This window comes from Hypanus sabinus, chromosome 6, assembly GCF_030144855.1.
Source record: "Hypanus sabinus isolate sHypSab1 chromosome 6, sHypSab1.hap1, whole genome shotgun sequence".
NCBI classification, from domain to species: domain Eukaryota; kingdom Metazoa; phylum Chordata; class Chondrichthyes; order Myliobatiformes; family Dasyatidae; genus Hypanus; species Hypanus sabinus.
In genome coordinates, this window is record NC_082711.1 from 29,080,559 (window position 1) to 29,104,388 (window position 23,830).

The window sequence follows — 23,830 nt, forward strand, 5'->3', positions numbered from 1 at the left end:
TTAAAAATCTCATTTTTAATATCTATCGAGTTTATAGACTATAATGCCCAAGGGAAAAATCTGTGTTACTTTTTTGTAGTAATGAGTCTTCATATCTTAAACATAAATGACCAAATCTTTAACTTATTGATTAATAATTTCTGAAGAATGCATCAACTTTGATGCACAGCATTCACTGATGAGGAGAACTGAAAATAACGGAGTCACATTGACAGCTAACTGGCAGTTCAGTTGAGAAACATCAGCTAGATGCACTGAATATCAGCATCTCTGTATCTGACCTACCATTCAGCATTATACTAGATTGAAATCAATGTAAAATAAATAAAATTAAATTCTGCTAATTCACAATGACAAACTTACATCAACCACTTGTTTTGCAACCTGACTTTGGTGCTCTGACACCTCCATCTCCTTTCCTGGAATATGCATGAACTGCAATACTTTCTCATCAATCCAGCTTGCATTATCTTCAAGAATCAAAAGATAATTTCTATCTTCTGCAGAGATCTAGAAATAATAATTAGAAAACAAGTGAGGTCTTATGCTAAAAAGATCTGCAACAGAAGTTAACATTTTAAAATATTGTTAAAATACAAATACACAATTAAACAAATTTTGAAAAATATAATTCTTTTAACATAAAATTCACAACCTCTTAGATATTGAAAGAACAAATGGATATAAATTTCACAACAGAAGATGCATGATTTTAACTATGGATAAAACTGCATTACCATTAAACAACCTCAATGGCCTGTTAAAGAATACAATGCACTATAGCTATAACATTCCCATTTACATTGGGCAATCAGGTCACTGGAAAGGAAGGATCAACATTTTGTTCTGTACTTTATTTGTTCTACTATGCAAAATTATAGACCGTATCCTATTCAATCTGACTAATGCCTCAATTTTGTTATTTCACCTAATCACTCCCAATATCCATCTCCTGTTATCCTCATTGTGGTCACACACTTAACTTTTGCTACTGCATTGGTACAAATTATAACAAGATTTCAAGCTGGCAACCAGACTCAGCTGCAAGGATGTACAAAAATCCTCCTGACAACTCTTGCTGGAAGAAGGCCCTCTCCACCATTTCAAAACAATGGAAATCTTTTTTAACAATACTCAAGAAGAAATCATGTTAACATTGATTTACTTAAAGACGACAGACTTGCCATTTATCTCCTGGATTGCCACTGGTAACTCCATTCAAATGGATGAGACTGCACCAGAAGCATCACTTAGGGCAGTGGTCCCCAACCTCCGGGCCGCAGAGCATGCAGGGGTGCAGCAATAGGGGCACACCCAGTGCATCTTTAAGAAAAAAGCTGAAATAAACAAGCTAATTAATTAGATGCCGCCTAGTACAGATCCGGGTCGACATTTATGTGCCGGATGACACCTAATTAATTAGCTTGTTTATTTCGGCTTTTTTCTTAAAGATGTGCTGGGTGCACTACAGCTGCACCCCTGAATGCTTCGCGGCCCAGTATCGGTCTGCAGCCCAGAGGTTGAGGACCACCGATCTCGGGTAACGTGGACCTATGAGGACAGTTGTGAAGTAAATTTGCCCCAGGCTTACACTCATAACTAAGTCCAGTGATAGTTAAGAGGTCAGTTGCACAGAAACCGGCTGGCACTTAGGCTGGAGAGAGCTGACAATTCGCTATCAAATCCATGAGACAGTTAACAGAGTGATCTCGCTCATTATGATTTGGTTTCTGTTAACTATGAACCTGACAAACTTGGAGTGTATTAGAGTAACAGACAAAATGTGGGGGGAGCTCAGCAGGTCAGGCAGAATGCATTCCATCATTTTGTGTGTGTAATTTTGGATTTCCAGCATCTGCAGAATTCCTTCTGTTTATAAGAAAGTACTTATCCTTAACGAATTCTATATAATTTGAAAAATTAAATAAAGGATCTTTTGCAACTAATTCATTAACATCTCTGAGGACCTATCCTGGGCCCAACATATTGATGCAGTTATAAAGAAGGCACGACAATGGCTATATTTCATTAGGAGCTTGTTATGTCACCAAAGACACTCACAAATTTCTACAAATGTACCGTGGATAGCATTCTAACCATCTGGTAAGGGGGAGGGGGGTCACTGTACAGGATCAAAATAAGCTGCAGAGTTGTGAACTCAGTCAGCTCCATCATGGGCACTAGTCTCCCCAGCATCCAGGAGATCTTCAAAGGAGCAATGCCTCAAAAAGGCAGCATCCAACATTAAGGACCCCCATCGCCCATGACATGCCCTCTTCCGACTGCTACCGTCAGGAAGGAGATACAGGAGCCTGAAGGCACACACTCAGTGATTCAGAAGCAGCTTCTTTCCCTTTGCCATCAGATTTCTGAATGGACTTTGAACCCATAAACACTACCTCACTGCTTTTTTTTTGCACTACTTATTTAACTTTATTACTATAATTCACGGTATTTATTATTATGCCTTGCAATGTACTGCAAATTTCACAACATATGACGGTGATACTAAATCTAATTCCTAAGACTGAAAAACAGAATTAGAGCAGAGAAATAATATCATAAATCTTCTGTGGGACAGAAACATTGCAATAAATAACAACAAATTATCAATGGCACTGATTAACACAAGTAGCCCAACATTAGTTGGAACCTTGCTATTTACATAAATAGTTTGCAGCTGGTAGTACCAAAGGATCTTAAATACACATTTAATATCTGCATTGTTTCACCCTCTGACAAATGTTCCCTTTGTTCACCCATTGTCCTCCCCATATCCTGCTCAATGAAATAAACTGGCTTTCTCCCTTTTTCAGATCTTATTAAAGATCTTCAATTTGAAAGTTTTCTTTCTTTTTCCACAGATGTTGCCTCATCTGCTGAGACTATCCAGCTTTTTTGGTCATGAATGGATATTTTACTTGATAAAGAAATTAAATGTAGTGCCTGGGTCGGCAACAATCAAGACTAAATAGTGTAAAGCAAAATATGTCTGCCAAATCAAAAAAGGAAATGTGTGGCCTTGGACACCAGAAATACTGGTATCACACAGTAGGTTCAGAATAATTTATAATGCTGTGCTTTTACAATAAACATTTTACAGATTATCCATCCTATCCGATTTTTCTGAATGATATTCTCTGGACTTTATTGTTAATTGAATTTTTGTTGAACCTAGAATAAAATGCTAAATTATCTTCCATACTTTAATTCCCTTTTATCCCTGCTGCTTACCCCCGAAATGATATGCAGCAACTGTATTTTTCTGTGTTTTAATATACACTTCTGCATTGCGACCAATAAAATAAAAGCTGAAGAGTTTGAGTCATGTGATGATGCTTGCAGAAATCTGATTAAATACTGGTATTTTCAGCTTCCAGAACATAGTTCAAGCATTTCACCTGGAAACTGATATGTTATCCAACTAAATTACATTAAGACTGCATTACCTACTGCTGAAACCACATTCAGAATATCTTCAAGGGGAAAATTTGCTTCAGGCTTTTAGTAAAAGAAACTTACTTCTAAATCAATTTTCATTAAAACAGGTCACTTACCTTGTTGTGTAAATGGATAGTTAATCGACAATGTAAACTAAAAGCCCTGACCGCTGTATCCAAACTTATATCATGAAGCATCATTTCTGATGTATTCAGAAAGGAAACCAGGAGTTCCTAGAAAACAAGTTAACTCAAGGATTATACCAAGAATTAAGCAACTTAGTAGTTGCCACTAATAGAACACAATAATAAATGGAAACTAGTTATGAAAATCCATAGTCAACAAGTTAGGAACAGCTTCTTTCCCTCTACAATCAGGTTTCTGATTAGCCCATGAACACTAAATTGTTATTCTTTTTTCTTGCACTATTTATTTGTTATGAGATAGATTTTAATGTTTTCTCACTGTGCTGCTGCCAGAAAATAAATTTTACATCTTATGTCAGTGACAATAAACCTGCTTCTGATTCTACTTCACCTCTGGGAAACAAATTGGATTTGCTACTTTACCTCAGATCAGTATCAATAAACAGCATTAACAGTAAAAATAAGACTTGAAAATCCACTTTGTTCTGGTATGGAGGGAAGTATATAGCAAGGGCTCCAGCTACAAATGTCCAGATGAATTTTAATTAAAGTCACAATAGCATTTTCAGTGACTATAATCATGCATCTATTTACAGCCTCCATGTCTTACAAAAAACAATTGAGTGTTTTTTGAAGAGTTGACTAGGTACGATGAATGGATATTCTCTACATGGGATTTAAATAAGGCATTTGACAAGGTCCTCATGATAGGCAAATCCACATGATTAAGATACTAGGGATCCACAATAACAATAGTTTGTACTCAGAATTGGCTTGCCCATAGAAAGGTCTTTTTTAGGCGATGTCTATGACCAATGGTGTTCCACAGAGAGCAGCGCTAGTGCCTCTATAAATTATTTGAAGGAAAATGTAGATGGGTAGTAAGTTTGCTGACAACAAAAAACAAAGGGGGAGTTGTGAACTGGTAGAGAGCTATCAAAGGATATGGCAGATATGGGCAGAGAAATGGGAGATGGGAGTTTAATCTGAGCAAATGTGAGGTCTTGCATCTTGCAAGATATATCAGATATATAGACTGGTCTTAGGATCCAAGTTCATAGTTCATGAAACAGGCCAAGCAAGTAAATAGGGTGGGAAAGAAGACATATAGTATGCTTGCATTCATTGCTCAGGGTATTGAGTTTCAGAATAAGAAAACCAGCCTCCCCTCCATAGACAAAATTGATAACTGCCTCAGAAAAGCAGCCAGCATAATCAAAGACCTCACCCATCCCTGACATGCCCTCTTATCTCCTCTTCCAAGGGTAGAGGATACAAACACCTGAAAGCACGTAACACCAGGGTCCCGGATAGATTCTTCTTAGCTGTTTAAGACTGTTGAATGGTTCTCTAGTACAGTAAGATGGCCTCTTGATCTCACAATCTATGTGTTAATGATCTTTCACATTATTTACCTGCACTCCACTTTTTCTGTAGCTGTTGCACTCTATCCTATTAATGTTTTAACTTGTTCTTCTTCAATGCATTGTATAAGTGATTTGATCTGTATGAACAGTACTCAAGACAAATTTTCCATTGCATCTTGGTAAATATGACAATAATGAACCAATTCCAATTCTAATTCCAAGCTCTGTTGTAGCTATATGAAACTTTGGTTTTGCCACACTTGGAGTATCGTGTGTAATTTGCATTGCTTCATTACAGGAAGGATGCTCCGGCTTCGGAAAAATTACAGAAAATGTTTAACTAGATGTTGCCTGGATTAAGAGATTATCAGCTATAAAGAGACTTGAACTGTTTTCTCAAAAGTGCTAATGGCCAAGTGGAAATGTGAAAGAAGTTTATAAAATCATGAAAGCCATTCTTCAGGCTGATTTATACTTCTGCGTAGGCTCTACGCTGTTGTGAGCATTTATACTTGTGCGTTGGTGTGTCTGTGTCTCTCTAATTCACTGCCAAAACACTAGTTGGCGGTGGGGTTTCTGTGTTGCTGTGTTGAATTTCTTTGTGTACTTCAAACAATGGTGACTGAAACTGAGCGCATCATGTTGGAGTTAATAAACGTTGAACAAGAGTACTTTTATTGAAATTACTGCAACGCAGAAAAGAGAGAAGACGTCGGAAGAGATGGTGTATACAACCATTGAACGGATTGAGGCAGAAGGAGGGTAAATTTTCTGTGCTTGTCCAGCCACTGAGAGACATGGACGAGAAAATGCATTTCAAATATTGGCGGAGAAGAAGCAACTGGAAATGCAATGCTACCAAGCGGACCAATCACAATTATTGCAGTCTGTGTGACCGCGATGCGTAGTTATATTTTTGGGGAGGTGTGCATCAGGCTATGGCGTAGGGTACGTGGCTACGCCATACCTATGGCGTAGATTCGACGCAGAAGTATAAATTGGCCTTGGGGCGAAAGAGTCTTTATCTCAGGGTAGAAGCGTATTCTCATAGATAAATTCCATCATGTCCTCTCTCCTCTACTCATACAGCCTTTCTCCACCCAATTATCCTTTCTATTAACTTTCCATTTTAGTCTGATTTCACCTGTGTCATGCTATGGGAAGTCAAGTGCACAATAATTTTTATGACAAGATAAAATAATTATTGTTGCTGCAGTATTCCAACGTTGCATGCCAAGAATTAGTACTAAACCTTTCTTTAAATTACCTTCATAGCTGCCAAGGCCTTCAGAAGCTGTGTCAATTTTCTTTGCGGCAAATTCAACAAGCATTCTCGACTCATTATATTAGTCAGTATATATTCTAAAAATTTTATTGCCAACTCCAGTTTCGGTTGTACCATTTCTTGGATTCGAACTTTACGTGGTTGTATCTTTTTGCTCTGGAAGATGAACCAAGATTTACTTTTGTTACTTTCTAACAATGATTTGACAAGTCAAAGGTAACCACAATTTTATAACTCTTGCACATTGCAAAGATCCTAAAACTCACTTAATGTTTCCTAAACATTAAACAATGATAATTATTTATATCACTAATTACTACTATTTCCCTATCGCTAAAGAAAAAAATATTCTTGAGGCACCAGTCAGTAGAATGTTCTTACTAATGACCGATTTTAAATAGTTTTCATTCTTTGGAATATCAGTCTCCAGGTTAAAATGTGAAGTGTAACCAATGAGGAAGGAAGGGCAATGGGATAAAAATAACAAATGAGTACCCTACTCTTTTCCAGATTTATACAAGTGTGGAGCAACAGAAGCCACAACTCATTCGGGTGTAACTCTGAAATAAATTCAATTTCTGTTATATACTTCAGTAAAATTTAAATTATACCAGAAAACAACTGATCAAGAGGGTCAAAGGGAGGCTATATATAAATATTTTAACGCCAAATACTCAGCTCCAAAACACACACGGTAGACTAACACTAGAAAGTTCAATGTTACTGGAAACTAGACATCTTGTTTGTCAAGATTGTCCTCACATTTAGGTATTTATATATTCTCTTTGATCTGCAGTATTCTGAATCTCTCAGAAATACTCTACATCTTCTAAAGATCTAATTAAATCAAACCTAGAGTACAAGGCTACAATTTTCATTCCATTATTATTCTTTAATGAAGAAAAATTGGTGACAAAAATTCTTCTGGTATATGAAGCCTTTAAAATTTTTAAAGAATTATCTGACCTTTTGAGGAAGCCCATCTGTCAGCCAATCAGTAATCAGCTCAACCACATGTCCGACTTGTCCCCACTGACATAGGCAGTCTATCAATGAAGAATACTTATTCTCATCAGCGTCTTTATCCAAATTTCTTAACTTTGAGAGAACACCACAACTGAAAGAGATGATTAACAGGGTCCAAATAATCAAAATCATGAAAATGAATTTTTGTACATCAATTTGACATCTTCCTGGTTGTTATCTACAAAATGAGAGAACAAATTAGTTGACTTTATTTGCCACAATGAGAACAATTTGCTAATTAAGTAGTTTAATCACTCACTACCAATAAACAAAGAGACCAATATCTATCATAACATGTTTCTTTCAGAAAAAATTTGCACAGAAGTGAACACATATGTAGATGATCCCACACATACATACATACATCTAATAACTCTATCAATGAAGGCTAGCAAAACACTAGCAACATTCCAAGAAATGCTGTCTTCAAGTGTTCCTGTCCAGTCACACACTAAGCTAACTTGGAAACAGTCTTTCTTCCAATATGCAATGATCAAAACGCCAAAATTCCTTACCCAAGAGCAATGTGAGAGTACTATCAGCATAAGTACTACAAAAACTCATAAAGGTGCTTTACCACCACCAACAACGATTAAACATTAAACATGGGCTTTGTGAGCCATGTCAACATTTACTGAGTGAAATAAAAGGTACTCAATTCCTAAATGTAAAACATCTTTACATTTGTTGTCCAAAGAACCATGATTGGCTGAATTAAATAATTGTTAGACAAATAAGGATACAGAAATAAAAGTGGACCATTCAGCCCAAATCTAGTCTGCTATTCAATTCAATCATAGTTGAGTTGCATCCAAATTTAAAATTTTCCATATCTTTAATATCCTGTGATATATTTACTTAACACATATGCTTAACCTCAAAAGCTCCAATTGGCCCACAATTCTTATCATTTTAGGAGAGAAAATGCCAATTTCTTCAAACCTCCCTGAGGGAAAAGATAATTTCCACAACTTCCTTCCTAAATATCCATGGTTGTGTGTTAAATAATATCCCCTTATTCTTGCTCCTCAAAGGAAATGCTTTCTTGTTCATCTTTTTGAATACTTTTAACGCGGCAGTTACCAATTTTTTCATGCCACGGACACCATTAAGCAATGGGTCCGCAGACCCCAGGTTGGGAATTGCCCTTTGGACTCTGCCTACTGTCTAATGGAGTGACACACAATCTGGATGGCTGCAATTAATTCTTCCTTTTCCCTAGTTTAAACTTTGAATTTTTAACTTTTATTTGTCGGATCTTAGAGGGGAATAGTTGTTACTATGTCACAATCTTTAAGAAGTGGAAAGCAGCTTCCTGAATCCAGCAATGGAAAGGGGAAAAAGTCTGAGGAAACACCAGACTGGGTCGAACATTTAGAAAATTCACTGATGGGTCTTGATAAGAAGATAGACAACAACACAGTAAAACTTGATGCTACCTCTTCTGAGATGAAGTCGTTACCAGAGTTTTCAATTTGTGCAGGAAAACGTTATTTCTCTGAATTCTGAACTTAAAGAGGCGAAGTGGCAAATTGCGAAAATATCAATGCGTTTGGAGAAGTCACAACAGAAGATTCTTGATTTGGAAGCAAGATCTAGTCGGAATAACATTCAAATTGTTGGATTGAAGGAAGGATCTGAGACTAGAGATTTATTAGACTATTTTGCTAACCTGTTTCAATCTGTTTCCAGATATTTTATCTCAACCTCCCAACATCAAAAGAGCACATAGAATTTTTACTGCAACATGTCGCCAAGATAGACCATGGTCAGTTTTGGTCTCCTTTCTTCATTTTAAAGTTAGACTGAATCATAAAATATGCAAGGAAACAAAAAGTCTTTAAACTTAAAGGTTCCGAGCTTCGTTTTTATGAAGATTATCCACGGGAGGTTATGGCTCTGCGGTCTAAATTTGTTCCAACCATGAAGATAGCCTATGATAAGGAATTATTCCCATCACTTCAATATCCAGCCCGATTAAGATTATTTCTCAAAGATTCGACTCCACGTGTTTTTCTGGACCCCAAAGAGGCATTGGATTATGTTAACTCTATTCCGGTTGTAGCCAAGGTCTAAATGGTTTTAGGTCTACTGAATAATCGTTCTTTCGGAAAGAAGATAAGCTTTGAATATTTTTGATTTGCTTAAGATGTCCTTTGATTGATCGACCATTTAAAGAAGATGTGAACTTTTCGATGTGAATGATGAATGACTTTTCGAAACCTTTTTGGTCTACTGAGTGAATTAAGACAATGGATAGACTGTTTGATTATCTGTTTTATTATTTGTCTTATTCTCCTTTTTTTCCAGTGATAGTTTCCATAGTTCATAAGGTTTTTTTATATATATATAGTTGGGAATGCTTAGTTGATAGGTAATTAGTTTTTTCTAAAAAAAAGTTTTTCATTGGGCATGTCAGTTAAATGGAAACTTTTTTTCCCACTAGAGATTACATAGGTATTTCTATCTTTGTTTAATTTTATAGTTTTGGTGTCCTTGGAGATTGTTTTGCATTCCCCAGCGTGTTTTTAAGGATTAAGTATAAACATTTTTTTCTCTGAACTTTTATGCTGGATAAGGGGAGCGAGATGTTGTAGAGAAAAACGGAACAGTGCTGGCCTTTTGGCCCATATTGTTCTGCTTGCCTTTCAATTTACTTCATGATTAATTTAATGCTTCTGTCCTGTAGAGAATTCTATTCGTCTTTCACTATGTGCCTATTTAAGAGCTTCTTGAATGTCCTTGTTGTGTCTGCCTTTATCTACCCATGGTAGATCCTTCCACATACCCACTGGTCTTTGAAAAAAATAGCTCTGAGATCCCTATACCTTCTTCTGATCACCGTAAAATTGTGTCCTCTTGTATTAACCATTTCAACTGGGAATCTGTTCCATGTTTTAATGATTACCTAGCCTTACCAGTGCCCATTGTTTTTTGCTGAATTTCGAGCTTTTTGGGGTGGTGGGAGGATTGGGTTAGTTTTGATTTACAGGATTAATTGTAAGATTAATTTTAGTTTTCTTTTTGGCATTTTTTTCCCTGTTATGGAGTTCTGGAGCTTGCATAGTTTGTGTCTGGTTGTACTTATCACCGCCAGTTTTGATTAGCCTGCGCTGGTATGCGTCTATTTATGTGTTAAATAAAATAAAAAATCTTTAATGGCAATTAAACAGATAAATGTTATAACTTGGAATGTACGTGGTTGGAAACTTCCTATTAAGTGAAAGAAGACTTTTAAAATCATTAATTGATTCCAACCCGATATAATTTTTGTTCAAGAAATGCATATCAAAACGGATGATCAAAATAGATTTTTTAAAATGTGGAAGGGCCTTCAATTTCACGCTACTTGTCAAAATAAAACAAAGAGAGTATCTATTTTTATTAAATCTGATATTTTATTCATCCAAGAAGATATTGTGTCAGATATTAAAGGTAGATTTTTAATTGTTAAAGGAACAATTTGTAATAGAAAAATTGTTCTGGTTAACCTACATGGACCTAATGTAGATGATCCTTTTTTTAAAAATGTATTTGCTTTATTGCCGGACTTAAATTGATATATGTTGTTAATGGGTGGTGATTTTAACAGTTGTTTAAACCCTTTGATTGACAAAAGTTCAACTAATCAGCGGCTTCCGAGTTGTTCTGTATCACTTATTAACTCTTTTCTAATTGATTTTGGCCTGGTTGAAATTTGGAGACATTTACTTCTTAATGATAGAGATTATTCTTTTTTTTCCCCACACATTCGCAAAAAATATTCAAGAATCGATTACTTTATAGTTGATCCCCGATTTTTGTCCAAAGTCCAGAAATGTGAATATGATGCTATAGTTCTTTCGGGTCATGTGCCTTTAAGTTTAGCTTTTGAATTGAATGGTACTGCTATTGCAAATTTGCCTTGGCGTTTTCCAGAAAATTTATTACTAAGTCCAGACTTTGTCAAATTTATTGGGACTCAGATAAAAGTTTTTTTCTTTTTAACAATATGGGAGATGTAGCCCAAGAAATAGTGGAAGCATTAGTGATAATTTTTCAAAACTCCTTAGATTCTGGATTAGTTCCTGAGGATTGGAGGGTGGCTAATGTAACCCCACTTTTTAAAAAAGGAGGGAGAGAAAAACAGGGGAATTATAGACCTGTTAGTCTGACATCGGTGGTGGGGAAAATGATAGAGTCAGTTATCAAAGATGTGATAACAACACATTTGGAAAGAGGTGAAATCATGGGACAAAGTCAGCATGGATTTGTGAAAGGAAAATCATGTCTGACGAATCTTATAGAATTTTTTGAAGATATAACGAGTAGAGTGGATAGGGGAGAGCCTGTGGATGTGGTGTATTTAGGTTTTCTGAAGGCTTTTGACAAGGTCCCACACAGGAGATTAGTGTGCAAACTTAAAGCACACGGTATTGGGGGTATGGTATTGATGTGGATACAGAATTGGTTGGCAGACAGGAAGCAAAGAGTGGGAGTTAAACGTGGCCTTTTCAGAATGGCAGGCAGTGACTAGTGAGGTACCGCAAGGCTCAGTTCTGGGACCCCAGTTGTTTGCAATATATATTAATGATTTAGACGAGGGAATTAAATGCAGCATCTCCAAATTTGCAGATGACACAAAGCTGGGCGGCGGTGTTAGCTGTGAGGAGGATGCTAAGAGGATGCAGGATGACTTGGATAGGTTAGGTGAGTGGACAAATTCATGACAGATGCAATTTAATGTGGATAAATGTGAGGTTATCCACTTTGGTTGCAAGAACAGGAAAACAGATTATTACCTGAATGGTGGCCAATTAGGAAAAGGGGAGGTGCAACGAGACCTGGGTATCATTGTACACCAGTCATTGAAGGTGGGCACGCAGGTACAGCAGGTGGTGAAAAAGGCAAATGGTATGTTGGCATTCGTAGCAAAAGGATTTGAGTACAGAAGCAGGGAGGTTCTACTGCAGTTGTACAAGGCCTTGGTGAGATCACACCTAGAGTATTGTGTGCAGTTTTGGTCCCCTAATCTGAGGAAAGACATTCTTGCCATAGAGGGAGTACAGAGAAGGTTCACCAGATTGATTCCTGGAATGGCAGGACTTTCATATGAAGAAAGACTGGATCGACTAGGCTTATACCCACTGGAATTTAGAAGATTGAGGGGGGATCTTATTGAAACGTATAAAATTCTAAAGGGATTGGACAGGCTAGATGCAGGAAGATTGTTTCCGATGTTGGGGAAGTCCAGAATGAGGGGTCACAGTTTAAGGATAATGGGGAAGCCTTTTAGGACCGAGATGAGGAAAAACTTCTTCACAAAGTGAGTGGTGAATCTGTGGAATTCTCTGCCACAGGAAACAGTTAAGGCTGGTTCATTGGCTATATTTAAGAGGAAGTTAGATATGGCCCTTGTTGCTAAAGGGATCAGGGGGTATGGAGAGAAAGCAGGTACAGGGTTCTGAGTTGGATGATCAGTCATGATCATACTGAATGGCGGTGCAGGCTCGAAGAGACGAATGGACTACTCCTGCACCTATTTTCTATGTTTCTATCTATCGAAATTGATTATATGGGATACATTTAAAGCATATTTGCGCGGTCAGATAATTTCCTATTCAGCTAAAGAAACAGATGAAAACAGAGTTAGATAAAATTTCCAAACAAATTAAAGATTTGGATAATATTTATGCAGTCTCTCCTAACGTTGATTTATTTAAACAAAGAGTTGAACTGCAATCACAATATAATTTATTATTAACTTATACTATTGAAAGAAATTTGCTTAAATTGAAAAGTCAAATATACGTGTTTGGAGATAAAAATAATAAGCTATTAGCATCTCAATTATAAGCAGCTGGAGCTAAAAGACAAATTTTTAAAATTCGTAAGGGAGATGGTAGTTTAGCATGCAAATATGAAGATATTAATAAAATTTTTCAAGACTTTTATATTGAACTTTATAAATCTCAGTTTCCAGTTGATTCTTCTAAAATGAATGCCTTTTTACAAAAGATCGATTTTCCTCAAATCTCTGCTGAAGAGCAACAAACTCTTGATGCTCCTATTACTGAAAGCAAAATTCAGAAAGCTATTTTTTCAATGCAATCTGATAAAGCTCCTGAACTGGATGGTTATTCTGTAGGAATTTATTTAAAAATTTGAAAAATTGCTCTCTTCATGTATGTTGGAAACTCTTAAAGATTCTTTTTTGATAGTAGAGTTACCTCCCACATTGTCATCTCTCTTGATGCTGAAAAGGCATTTGACAGAGTTGAATGGAAATACTTATTTAATGTTTTCCAGAAATTTGGCTTTGGTATTAATTTTAATAAGTGGATTAGAATGATATATAAAAGCCCTATTGCTACTGTTATTACTAACAATTGCAGATCTCCTTTTTTTTGGCTTTAAAGGAGTACGAGACAAGGATGTCCGTTAAGTCCTTTGTTATTTAATTTGGTGCCGGAACGCTTGGCTAATGCACTTCGTGAAGCTAAAATATTCATGAAATTTTTATAAATGGTACTGTTCATAAGATCTCTCTTTATGCTGACGATCTTTTAGTTTATATTTCGAACCCTGAAGAATCCATTCCTAGTTTATTGAAACTATTGAACGATTTTGGGGGAGTCTCTGGGATATAAACTAAACCTTCATAAAAGTGAATTATTTCCCCTAAATGATTCTGCTTCTATATATAATGATATTCCTTTTTGAGTTACAGATTCATTTAAATATTTAGGTATTATTATCACCAAAACTCATAAAGATCTTTATAAAGCTAATTTGGTTCCTTTAGTGGATTTTATGAAGCAATTATTTTGTAGATGGAATCCACTTACACTTACACTTTTGTTAGTCGGCCGAATTCATGCAGAATTCATGCAGTTAAAATGATGATTTTACCAAAAATTTGTATTTGTATTTCAAAATATCCCTATTTTTTAACTAAGAAGTTCTTCGATCAGGTTGACTCCATTATTTCATCTTTTGTTTGGAATAATAAAAGACCAAGAATTGTTAAATATCATTTACAAAATTTAAAAAAAGATGGAGGTCTTGCTTTGCCTAATTTAAGAATGTATTATTGGGCTGTTACTATACGTTATCTGTGTTCTTGGTTATATTGGGCTGATAGAGATGAATGACCACCTTGGGCTGATTTGGAATTGAATGCTGTGAAACAGTTTCACTTAACCTCATTATTAGGAGCTGCTCTGCCTGTACAACTGGCCAAAATCACTAATTTAAATTTATATTCTGTGATTAAGCAGTCGTTACAAATTTGGTTCCAGTTTCGTAATTTTTTTAATCTTAAAAAATTTAAACTTTTTAGTTTAACTTATCAAAATTATTTATTTAAACCTTCATTAGGTGATCCTACTTTGCTTCTTTGCAGGAATAAAGAGGTTTATTCCTTCACGGATTTGTTCCAAGATGGCCGACTAATGTCTTTTGCGAAATTGGTAACTAAATACTCTCTCTCATATTCACATTTCCTGCAGTATCTTCAGGTTAGACACTTCTTAAAAAAATACTTAAGTAATTTTCCATATATACAAGATTCTGACCTGTTAGATATTATTTTTAAAATGAATCCTTTAGTGAAGGGTATTATTGGGAGAATTTATAATTTATTGTTACAGCAGTACAATTACCCTTCACTTAAGATTAAGCAAGATTGGGAGAAAGAGCTTAACATGACTTTGATAACAGAAGATTGGTTGCAGATTTTGAAGTTGGTCAATTCTTCTTCGATTTGTGCCAATTACTCTTCAATTCAATTTAAAATTGTACATCGTTACTATTTGAAAAAGGAGAGACTGTCAAAAATGCTTCCTGATGTTGATAGCCAGTGTGACAGATGTAAAACTGAGACAGCCACATTGACACATATGTTTTGGTCGTGTTCTGTATTGAAACATTTTTGGAAGTCTATTTTCTCTACAATATTAATTTACAACCTAATAAATTGACAGTTTTATTTGGTATAATCCCTCAATATATTCACGGTATTTCTTCATCAGACCAACATGTAATTGCATTTGTTATATTATTGGCCAGAAGGGCTATTTTGTTGAAATGGAAAGATACTTCCACTCCTACTTTGATACAATGGTTTTCCCAGGTGATGTTATGTCTTAGTTTGGAGAAAATCAGAAGTCGAACTTTTGATCCTCAATTCAATTTTGAGAAAAGGTGGGGTTCATTCGCCTGCTACTATCATCTGATTTGAGTTAATTAATATGTTTTCTTTCCCATTTTTCTTTAAGTGGATTTGAGTTCGTGGATTGATGATTTTTTTTTAGGGAAGCTTGTATGATGTATAGCTCCGGAATTGTGCACCCAATGGGTTTTTTTTTGTTTTTTTTTAGTTAGTAGGTGTTTTTTTCAGTTAGTAGGGGTTCTTTTTTTCCTTCTTCTTTCAAAAAAAATATTCTTAACACTACTTTTTTATTATTATTGATATATTGCTTAGCTTTGTTGATCAGTTATTTGCTAATTTAATTCCTTATTGTATATAATGGCATATTGACTTAATATATCTTTTTTTGTCAATCTTCAATAATAATTAATAAATGATTTTAAAATGAAAAAAAACTTGAACAAAGTAGTTAATAATAAATACCTAAAAATAGCTGAAAATATGTTCAGCTACTTAAAGCAGTTATCTTTAGAATTTTGTAATTGACAATTCACTGATTTTTTTGTTTGTACAAATATACCAAATCTAATTTGTTCTATCAATTAAAATTAACATTACAAAGTGATGCTCTCTGGCAAATGCAAAAACAGATCGACCAATTTATGCCGGTCGTGTAGTGTAGGCCTCTGTTAAGTCTCATAGACCATGGATTTGCACCTTGGAAAGTTTCCAGGATGCAAGCCTGGGCAAGGTTTTTTTTATATGGAGGACCAGCAGTTGCCCAAGCTGCAAGTCTTGCCTCTCCACACCACCAACGTTGTCCAAGGGAAGGGCATTAGGACCCATACAGCTTGGCACTGGCGTCGTCGCAGAGCAATGTGTGGTTAGGTGCCTTGCTCAAGGACACACACTCAGCCTCAGCCAATGCTTGAACTAGCGACTTCCAGATAACTAGATGAATGCCTTAACCATTTGGCCACATCTATCACTATCAATGTTGATAGAAAAAAATCACTTAAAGTTTAAAAAGCAATACATGAACAATTCTTTGCTTCCAAAACATTCAATATTTTAAACTTTACAGCGTTTTTAAAAAATTTAATTTTGAAGCAGCATGCAATTGCCTGGTCAATGATGGAAATGTTGCTCAGTGAAACAGGGAGGTATTTTCCTGCAATGAGTTAATTTTATACAAAACATTGTGGCCTAGAAAGCCTGCTGTGTAGGATAAAGTAATAATATTTTATTAAAACACAATTATTTTATTGTGCAGACTGTGTACTTCAAATTTTCATCTAGATAATTTGTATTTATATTATGTATCTGCATAGATTATGAAAGCATCTTTCCTTGACTCTTCTTCCTGATTGACTGCTCTCAGCTTACAGCCAACATGCTCAGCTGATATCACCCAGTTATTCTGATTTTCTTAAAATGAGGAAAGAATTTTGAAACCACTGTACCTGAAGGTGAGAACTGCTTTTGCAGGCATGAATGAAGCCAGAATTATTAAGGGGACAGTACAACGGTCATCCTGGAAAAAAGCAAACAATTTGGTCTGAACACAAAATGCAAGTACAGATATTTTACACCTTCCCCCCACCCCCCTCCGCAAACACCCAAATTAAAATATCTGATAGAGAGCTTAGTGACATGGTGTCATTACAACAATCTTTTCCTCAATGTCAAAGGAGATGTTCATCAAGTTCAGGAAGTGGGGTGCTGCACATGCTCCCCTCTATATTAGCAGAGCTGAGATGGAGAGGGTTCCCAATCTCAGCACTGCTGACATAGAGGGGAGCACATGCAGCACCCCACTTCCTGAAGTGTGAGAGCTTCAACTTTTTAAGAATGAACATCAGCAATAGCCTGTTCTGGTCCAACCACATTGATGTAATGGCCAAGAAAGCTCACCAATGCCTCTACTTCCTGAGGAGGCTAAAAAAATGTGTCCATTTTGACCCTTACCAATTTTTATTGATACACCATAGAAAACATCTAATCCAGACACATAATGGCTTGGTATGGCAACTGTGTTTCATGTGATGTGTATAAGAAACAGAGAGCTATGTGGAAGGGAAGAGTTAGATTGATCTTAAGAGTAGGTTAAAAGGTCAGCATGTCATGGGCCAAAGCAACTCATGCTATAATGTTCTATGTGATCATATGAAACAGCATAAATAGCTTTAATGGACAGCTCAGCACAGCATAGAAACCAGGTTCCTCTCTAAGGACTCTGTCTATACTTCTCACTGTCTCAGTAATCAATGATTTCATCCACCCAGGCTATTCTCTTTTCCTCTCACCCATCAAGCAGAAGATACAAAAGCCAGAAAACATATACCATCAGGCTCAAGGACAGCTTCTACTCTGCTGCAATGGTTTTCTAGTAAAACATAACGGACGCTTGACCTCACAATCTGCCTTGTTAAGGTCTGGCACTTTATTGTTTATCTGCACTGTAGATCTTACACTTTATTCTGCATTATTATTGTTTTACCTTGTTCTACCTCAATGCACTATGTAATGATTTGATCTATATGAACAATATACAAGACAAACTTTTCACTGTATCTCAGTACATGCAATACTAATAAACAAAACCAAAACATAACTATTTTCAGTCTATTTGAAATATGGCTAACAATTAACAAAAATTATTTTACCGTTAAAATTTTTAAATATTCAGGCAGCACAGTTGCAAACTTAGCAATTGTGTAGTTTTTAGCTTCTTCATTTTCATTCAGTGCCTTTTGGATGCTCTTCCATAAAATAACAATAATTTCCAGTAAGCTAGCCATTGTGGCACCATCATTCACTGACAGCACAGTATCCAGCACCTGTTGGAAAAGGTCATTGGTTTTCAACCTTTCAGTTAAAAGCATTCAAGTTTCTCTTTTCAACTCTTTCCCCCCATCAAATTTCTTCCATATCCTGGCATCAAATCTACTTCCCAAAACAAAAAAAAACACATTGAACTCCAAAATCAAAGAAAAGGCAAACTCAAATATTTCAAATGCTATAAGAATGGGTACGGTGGTTCGATTGAAAAAAAGTGACAATAGAAATGCACTGTTGCTCATATCTACAAATCTCCAATTGAAGTAAAAGTTATACAAATATCACACATATATTAAAGGTAACACCATTTCTTTTCAGCTGACACTGAAGTACATATTATGCTTAATTTAGATTTCAATGTTAAAAACCAAACTCAAACTCCGATAAATATTTATGCTTATTCAGAGGCAGGATCGTTAGGGGAAAAAGCTACTATTTAATCATGGTGATTTAAAATCTTTATGCCCTTTAGTACAGTACAACAGTTATGAGGCATCTCCAGTGTAAGTTTTTAAATGCTAAACCAGAGATAGCAGTTACACTTGAATATGGTTTAATCAGATCAACAAGGAAAAAGTCTAAGGAATTAGTCAAAGACCTAGAAGAATAGCACCCTCACCAGGGTTAGCAAAATAAAAAATGCAGTTAAACAGAATGCATCTCAAACATTGTATTGATTCTCAGTCAGTAAATGGTGTGATTATTGGTCACAAATAATTTTAAAACATGATAAAAAGATTAACTTATCAGTAGATTCCCACTTTTTCATTCATTAACATAAATGCAAATAAAAATACTCATTTTAACTGATTCAATGCAGTCATTTGTAAATATCCAGTCACTGAGCCTATGTGTGATTACTGTTTCTATCTTGAAGCTTTCTGCTGAAAATCACAAATTCCTACTCCAGGAACAGAATGGTCATACAGCACTACAGCACAGAAATACTCTCTTCAGCCCACTTAGTCCATGCCGAACTATTATTCTATCTAGTCTCATTGACCTGCACCCAGTCACAGTTCTCAATACCCTTTCCATCTTTGTACGTATCCAAATTTTTCTCAAATGGCGAAATAGAACCCACATCCACCACTTCACCTGGCAGCTCTTTGCACACTCTCATCACCCTCTAAAGGAAGAAGTTCCCCAAAACATTTAATCTTTCACCCTTATCCCATGTAAGTTCTAGTCTTAGCCAACGGCACTGGAAAAACCTACTTGCATTTATCCTATCTATATCCCTCATGATTTTAGCAAATCTTCCTTGATTCTCTTTCACTCTAGGGAATAAAGTCCTAACCTGTTCAACCCTTCCCTATATCTCAGGACCTCAAGTTCCAATAATATCCTGTAAATTTTCTCTATACTCGTTCAGTCTTATTGGTAACTTTCCTGTACTTAAATGCACACAATACTCCAACTTAGGCCTCGCCAATGTCTTATATAAATTTAATATTACATCCTGTACTCAGAACTTTGATTTATAAAGGTCAATGTGCTAAAAGCTCTCGTTAAGACCCTATCTACCTATGATGCCACTGTACAATGACCTTTTACCTTTCCCAAAGGTCTGGCATTATTGGGGAACACACTTGTGATTTCTCTTTTCTATTTATCCACCCTACTTCAAAATAATTTCACCAGGCAATATAAAAGCACAAATGAAAATAATTCAACTTAATACAAAACAAGCTCGAATATTTGTTGAAGTATACAGTGCACTTACACTGATATTTTCCTTCTGATGTTCGTCATCATCAATATCACTTTCATTATGGGCTGCCCTTTGAATACAGGCATTCAAACATCGGCGAATCACTAGCATCAACTTGGCTGTTAAAGAAAATTAAAAATACAGTGATGAGGCAGCATTCACTGTCAAACATTGAAAATTTCTGCAGAACACCCATTTCCTGTGAATAAATATTATTCCCTGTATCACACTTTAATCTCAAAATTTATGAAGAAAACTTTAAGCCTTCATGAAGATATATTGTTAGGTAAATATCTTATAATAGACTAAAATACATAAACAGCTTGCAATTGTATTTATTCAGTCAGATAATCTAGTCTGACATTTCAGTATATTGGAGATAAGATACTAAACCAAATTTCCAACTGTCCTCAGATGAACATAACAGTTTCTGTGACACAACTTCAAAGAGACCAAGAGCTTTTGTCCTTTTGTTCTGGCCAATAACCATCCTTAACGATCAGGTTAAAACATTTGAAACATAGAAAACCTACAGCACAATACAGGCCCTTCGGCCACAATGCTGTGCCGAACATGTACTCACTTTAGAAATTACCTAGTTACCCATAGCCCCCTATTTTTCCAAGCTCCATGTACCTATCCAAGAGTCTCTTAAAAGACCTTTTTGTATCCTCCTCCACCACCGTTGCTGGCAGCCCATTCCATGCACTCACCACTCTCTGCGTAAAAAATTTAACCCTGACATCTCCTCTGTACCTACTTCCAAGCACCTTAAAACTGTGCCCTCTCGTGTTAGCCATTTCAGCCCTGGGATAAAGCCTCTGACTATCCACACAACCAATGCCTCTCATTATCTTAAAACACCTCTATCAGGTCATCTCTCATCCTCCGTCACTCCAAGGAGAAAAGGCCAAGTTCACTCAACCTATTCTCGTAAGACATGCTCCCCAATCCAGGGAACACCTTTGTAAATCTTCTCTGTACCCTTTCTATAGTTTCCACATCCTTCCTGTAGTGAGGTAACAAGAACTGAGCACAGTGAGGTCTGACCAGGATCCTACATCAAGTCAAGTCTACACTGAACTGCATAAAGTGCACAAAAACTGTGCAGGCATTACAATAAATAATAAACAGGACAGTAGGGCAAGGTGTCAGTCCAGGCTTCGGGTATTGAGGAGTCTGATAGCTTGGGGGAAGAAACTGTTATACAGTCTGGTCATAAGAGCCCGAATGCTTCGGAGCCTTTTCCCAGACGGCAGGAGGGAGAATAGCTGTAATATTACCTCTCAGCGCTTGAACTCAGTCCCACGATTAATGAAGGCCAATACACCGTATGCCTTCTTAACCAGAGTCAACCTGTGCAGTTGCTTTGAGTGTCCTATGGACTTAGACCCCAAGATCCCTCTGATCCTCCACACTGCCAAGAGTCTTACCATTAAATACTGTATTTTGCCATCATATTTGACCTACCAAAATGAACCACCTCACACTTATCTGGGTTGAACTCCATCTGCCACTTCCCAGCCCAGTTTTTCCTATCGATGTCCAATGTAACCACTGACAGCCCTCCACACTATCCACAACACCCCCAACTTATGTGTCATCAGCAAATTTACTAACCCATCCCTCCACTTCCTCATCCAGGTTATTTATAAAAATCACGAAGAGAAAGGGCCCCAGAACAGATCCCTGAGGCACACCACTGGTCACAGACCTCCATGCAGAATATGACTTGTCTACAACCACTCTTTGCCTTCTGTGGGCAAGCCAGTTTTGGATCCACAAAGCAAGGTCCCCTTGGATCCCATGCCTCCTTGCTTTCTCAATTAGCCTTGCATGGGGTAACTTGTTAAATGCCTTGCTGAAATCCATATACAGTCGGCCCTCCTTATCTGCAAGGGATTGGTTCCGGGACCCCTCGCGGATACCAAAAAACGCGGATGCTCAAGTCCCTTATTCAACCTGTCTCAATGCGATGGACCTTAGGACCCAGCAGAACCCCAGACCTTATTTAACCTGTCTCAGTGCATTGGACATTAGGACCCGGTGGCCCAGCTCTGAATCCTCAGTGTTTCTGTTCACGAAAATAATCATGATCACGATTGAAAATAAAGTGGAAATAATAAAGCCATCGGAAAGAGGTGAAACACCATCGGTCAATGGAAAAGTGTTAGACTACAGTCGGTCAACGATCGGAACAATTTTAAAGGATAAAGTGAGAAAGGCCCTGCCCCAATGAAAGCTACAATTATTACTAAGCAACGCAGTGGTTTAATTAATGGGTTTTTGATCTTCCACATCAACCAAGCATGGAAGGAGAGCGCACTCGGAAATGGTCTGTCACCAGATCGAACTCAGGACCTTCCCGAGCCCGGTGCTGAAACATACGTTCTTAGGTGTTTTATATGCATAGATAGGCAAAATATACACTATATACTAAGACAAACATTTGACTAACTGACGCTAAATAATACTGGATGTACCTGTTCCAACTTACATAGTAAGAGAACTTCAGATCTTTTTTCGATCCCAATCCACGGTAACCTACACACATCCTCCCGTATACTTTAAATCATTTCTAGATTACTTATAATACCTAATACAACGTAAATGCTATGTAAACTAGTTGTTATACTGCATTGTTTAGGGAATAATGACAAGAAAAAAAAGTCTGTACATGCTCGAACAACAAGTGCTGGAAGAACACTTCCAGGTTTTCTTGATTCGCTGTTGGTTGAATTCCTGCATGTGGAACTTGCGCATAAGGAGGGCGGACTGTACACTACATCTACTGCTCTACCGTCATCAATGTGTTTAGTCACATCCTCAAAAAACTCAATCAGCTCATAAGGCACAACCTGCCTTTAACAAAGCCATGCTGACTATTCCTAATCATATTATGCCTCTCCAAATGTTCATAAATCCGCCTCTCAGAATCTTCTCCATCATCTTAACAACCACTGAAGTAAGACTCACTAGTCTATAATTTCCTGGGCCATCTCTACTCCCTTTCTTGAATAACGGAACAACATCTTCAACCCTCCAATCCTCTGGAACTTCTCCCATTCCCACTGAAGATGCAAAGATCATTGCCAGAGGATCAGCAATCTCCTCCCTTGCTCCCCACAGTAGCCTGGGGCATATCTCGTCTGGTCCCAGTGATTTATCCAACTTGATGCTTTCCAAAAGCTCCAGCACATCCTCTTTCTTAATGTCTATATGCTTAAGCTTTTCAGTCTGCTCTATGTCATCCCTACAGTCATCGCCAAGGTCTTTTTCCGTAGTGAATATTGAAGCAAAGTATTCATTAAGTACCTCCGCTACTTCCTCCAGTTCCATACACACTTCTCCACTGTCACACTTGATTGGTCTTATTCTCCCACTTCTTATCCTCTTGCTCTTCACATACTTGTAGAATGCCTTGGGGTTTTCCTTAATCCTGCTTGCAAAGGCCTTCTCATGGCCCCTTCTGTCTCTCCTAATTTTATTAAGCTCCTTACTGCTAGTCTTTTAATATTCTAGATCTCTATCATTACTTAGTTTTTTCTGAACCGTTCGTAAGCTTTTCTTTTCTTCTTGACTAGATTTTCAACAGCCTTTGTACACCATGGATCTTGTACCCTACCATCCTTTCCCTGTCTCATTAGAACATACCTATGCAGAACATTGTGGGTGACAGATTGACTCTGTGGTTAAGAAGGGGTACGGTGTATTGGCCTTCATCAATCATGGAACTGAATTTAGGAGCCTTAAGGTAATGTTGCAACTATATAGGACCCTGGTCAGACCCACTATGCTCAGTTCTGGTTGACTCACTGCAAGGAGGATGTGGAAGCCATAGAAAGGGTGCAGAGGCGATTTACAAAATGTTGCCTGGAT

The 23,830-nt window shown here is 36.9% G+C and overlaps 1 protein-coding gene across 1 annotated transcript in view; it reads right to left on the reverse strand.

Annotated features, from left to right (window-relative positions):
• Positions 1 to 23,830, reverse strand: part of ncapg2 (non-SMC condensin II complex, subunit G2) — a 119,179-nt gene that overhangs the window by 30,785 nt on the left and 64,564 nt on the right. Inside the window, exons 15-21 of the mRNA XM_059971319.1 lie at positions 19,964 to 20,070; positions 18,063 to 18,236; positions 16,860 to 16,930; positions 7,206 to 7,356; positions 6,222 to 6,395; positions 3,558 to 3,674; positions 364 to 510 (exon numbers count right to left, since the gene is read on the reverse strand). Of these exons, the coding sequence (XP_059827302.1) occupies positions 364 to 510; positions 3,558 to 3,674; positions 6,222 to 6,395; positions 7,206 to 7,356; positions 16,860 to 16,930; positions 18,063 to 18,236; positions 19,964 to 20,070 (941 nt within the window). The remainder of the gene's footprint in view (positions 1 to 363; positions 511 to 3,557; positions 3,675 to 6,221; positions 6,396 to 7,205; positions 7,357 to 16,859; positions 16,931 to 18,062; positions 18,237 to 19,963; positions 20,071 to 23,830) is intronic.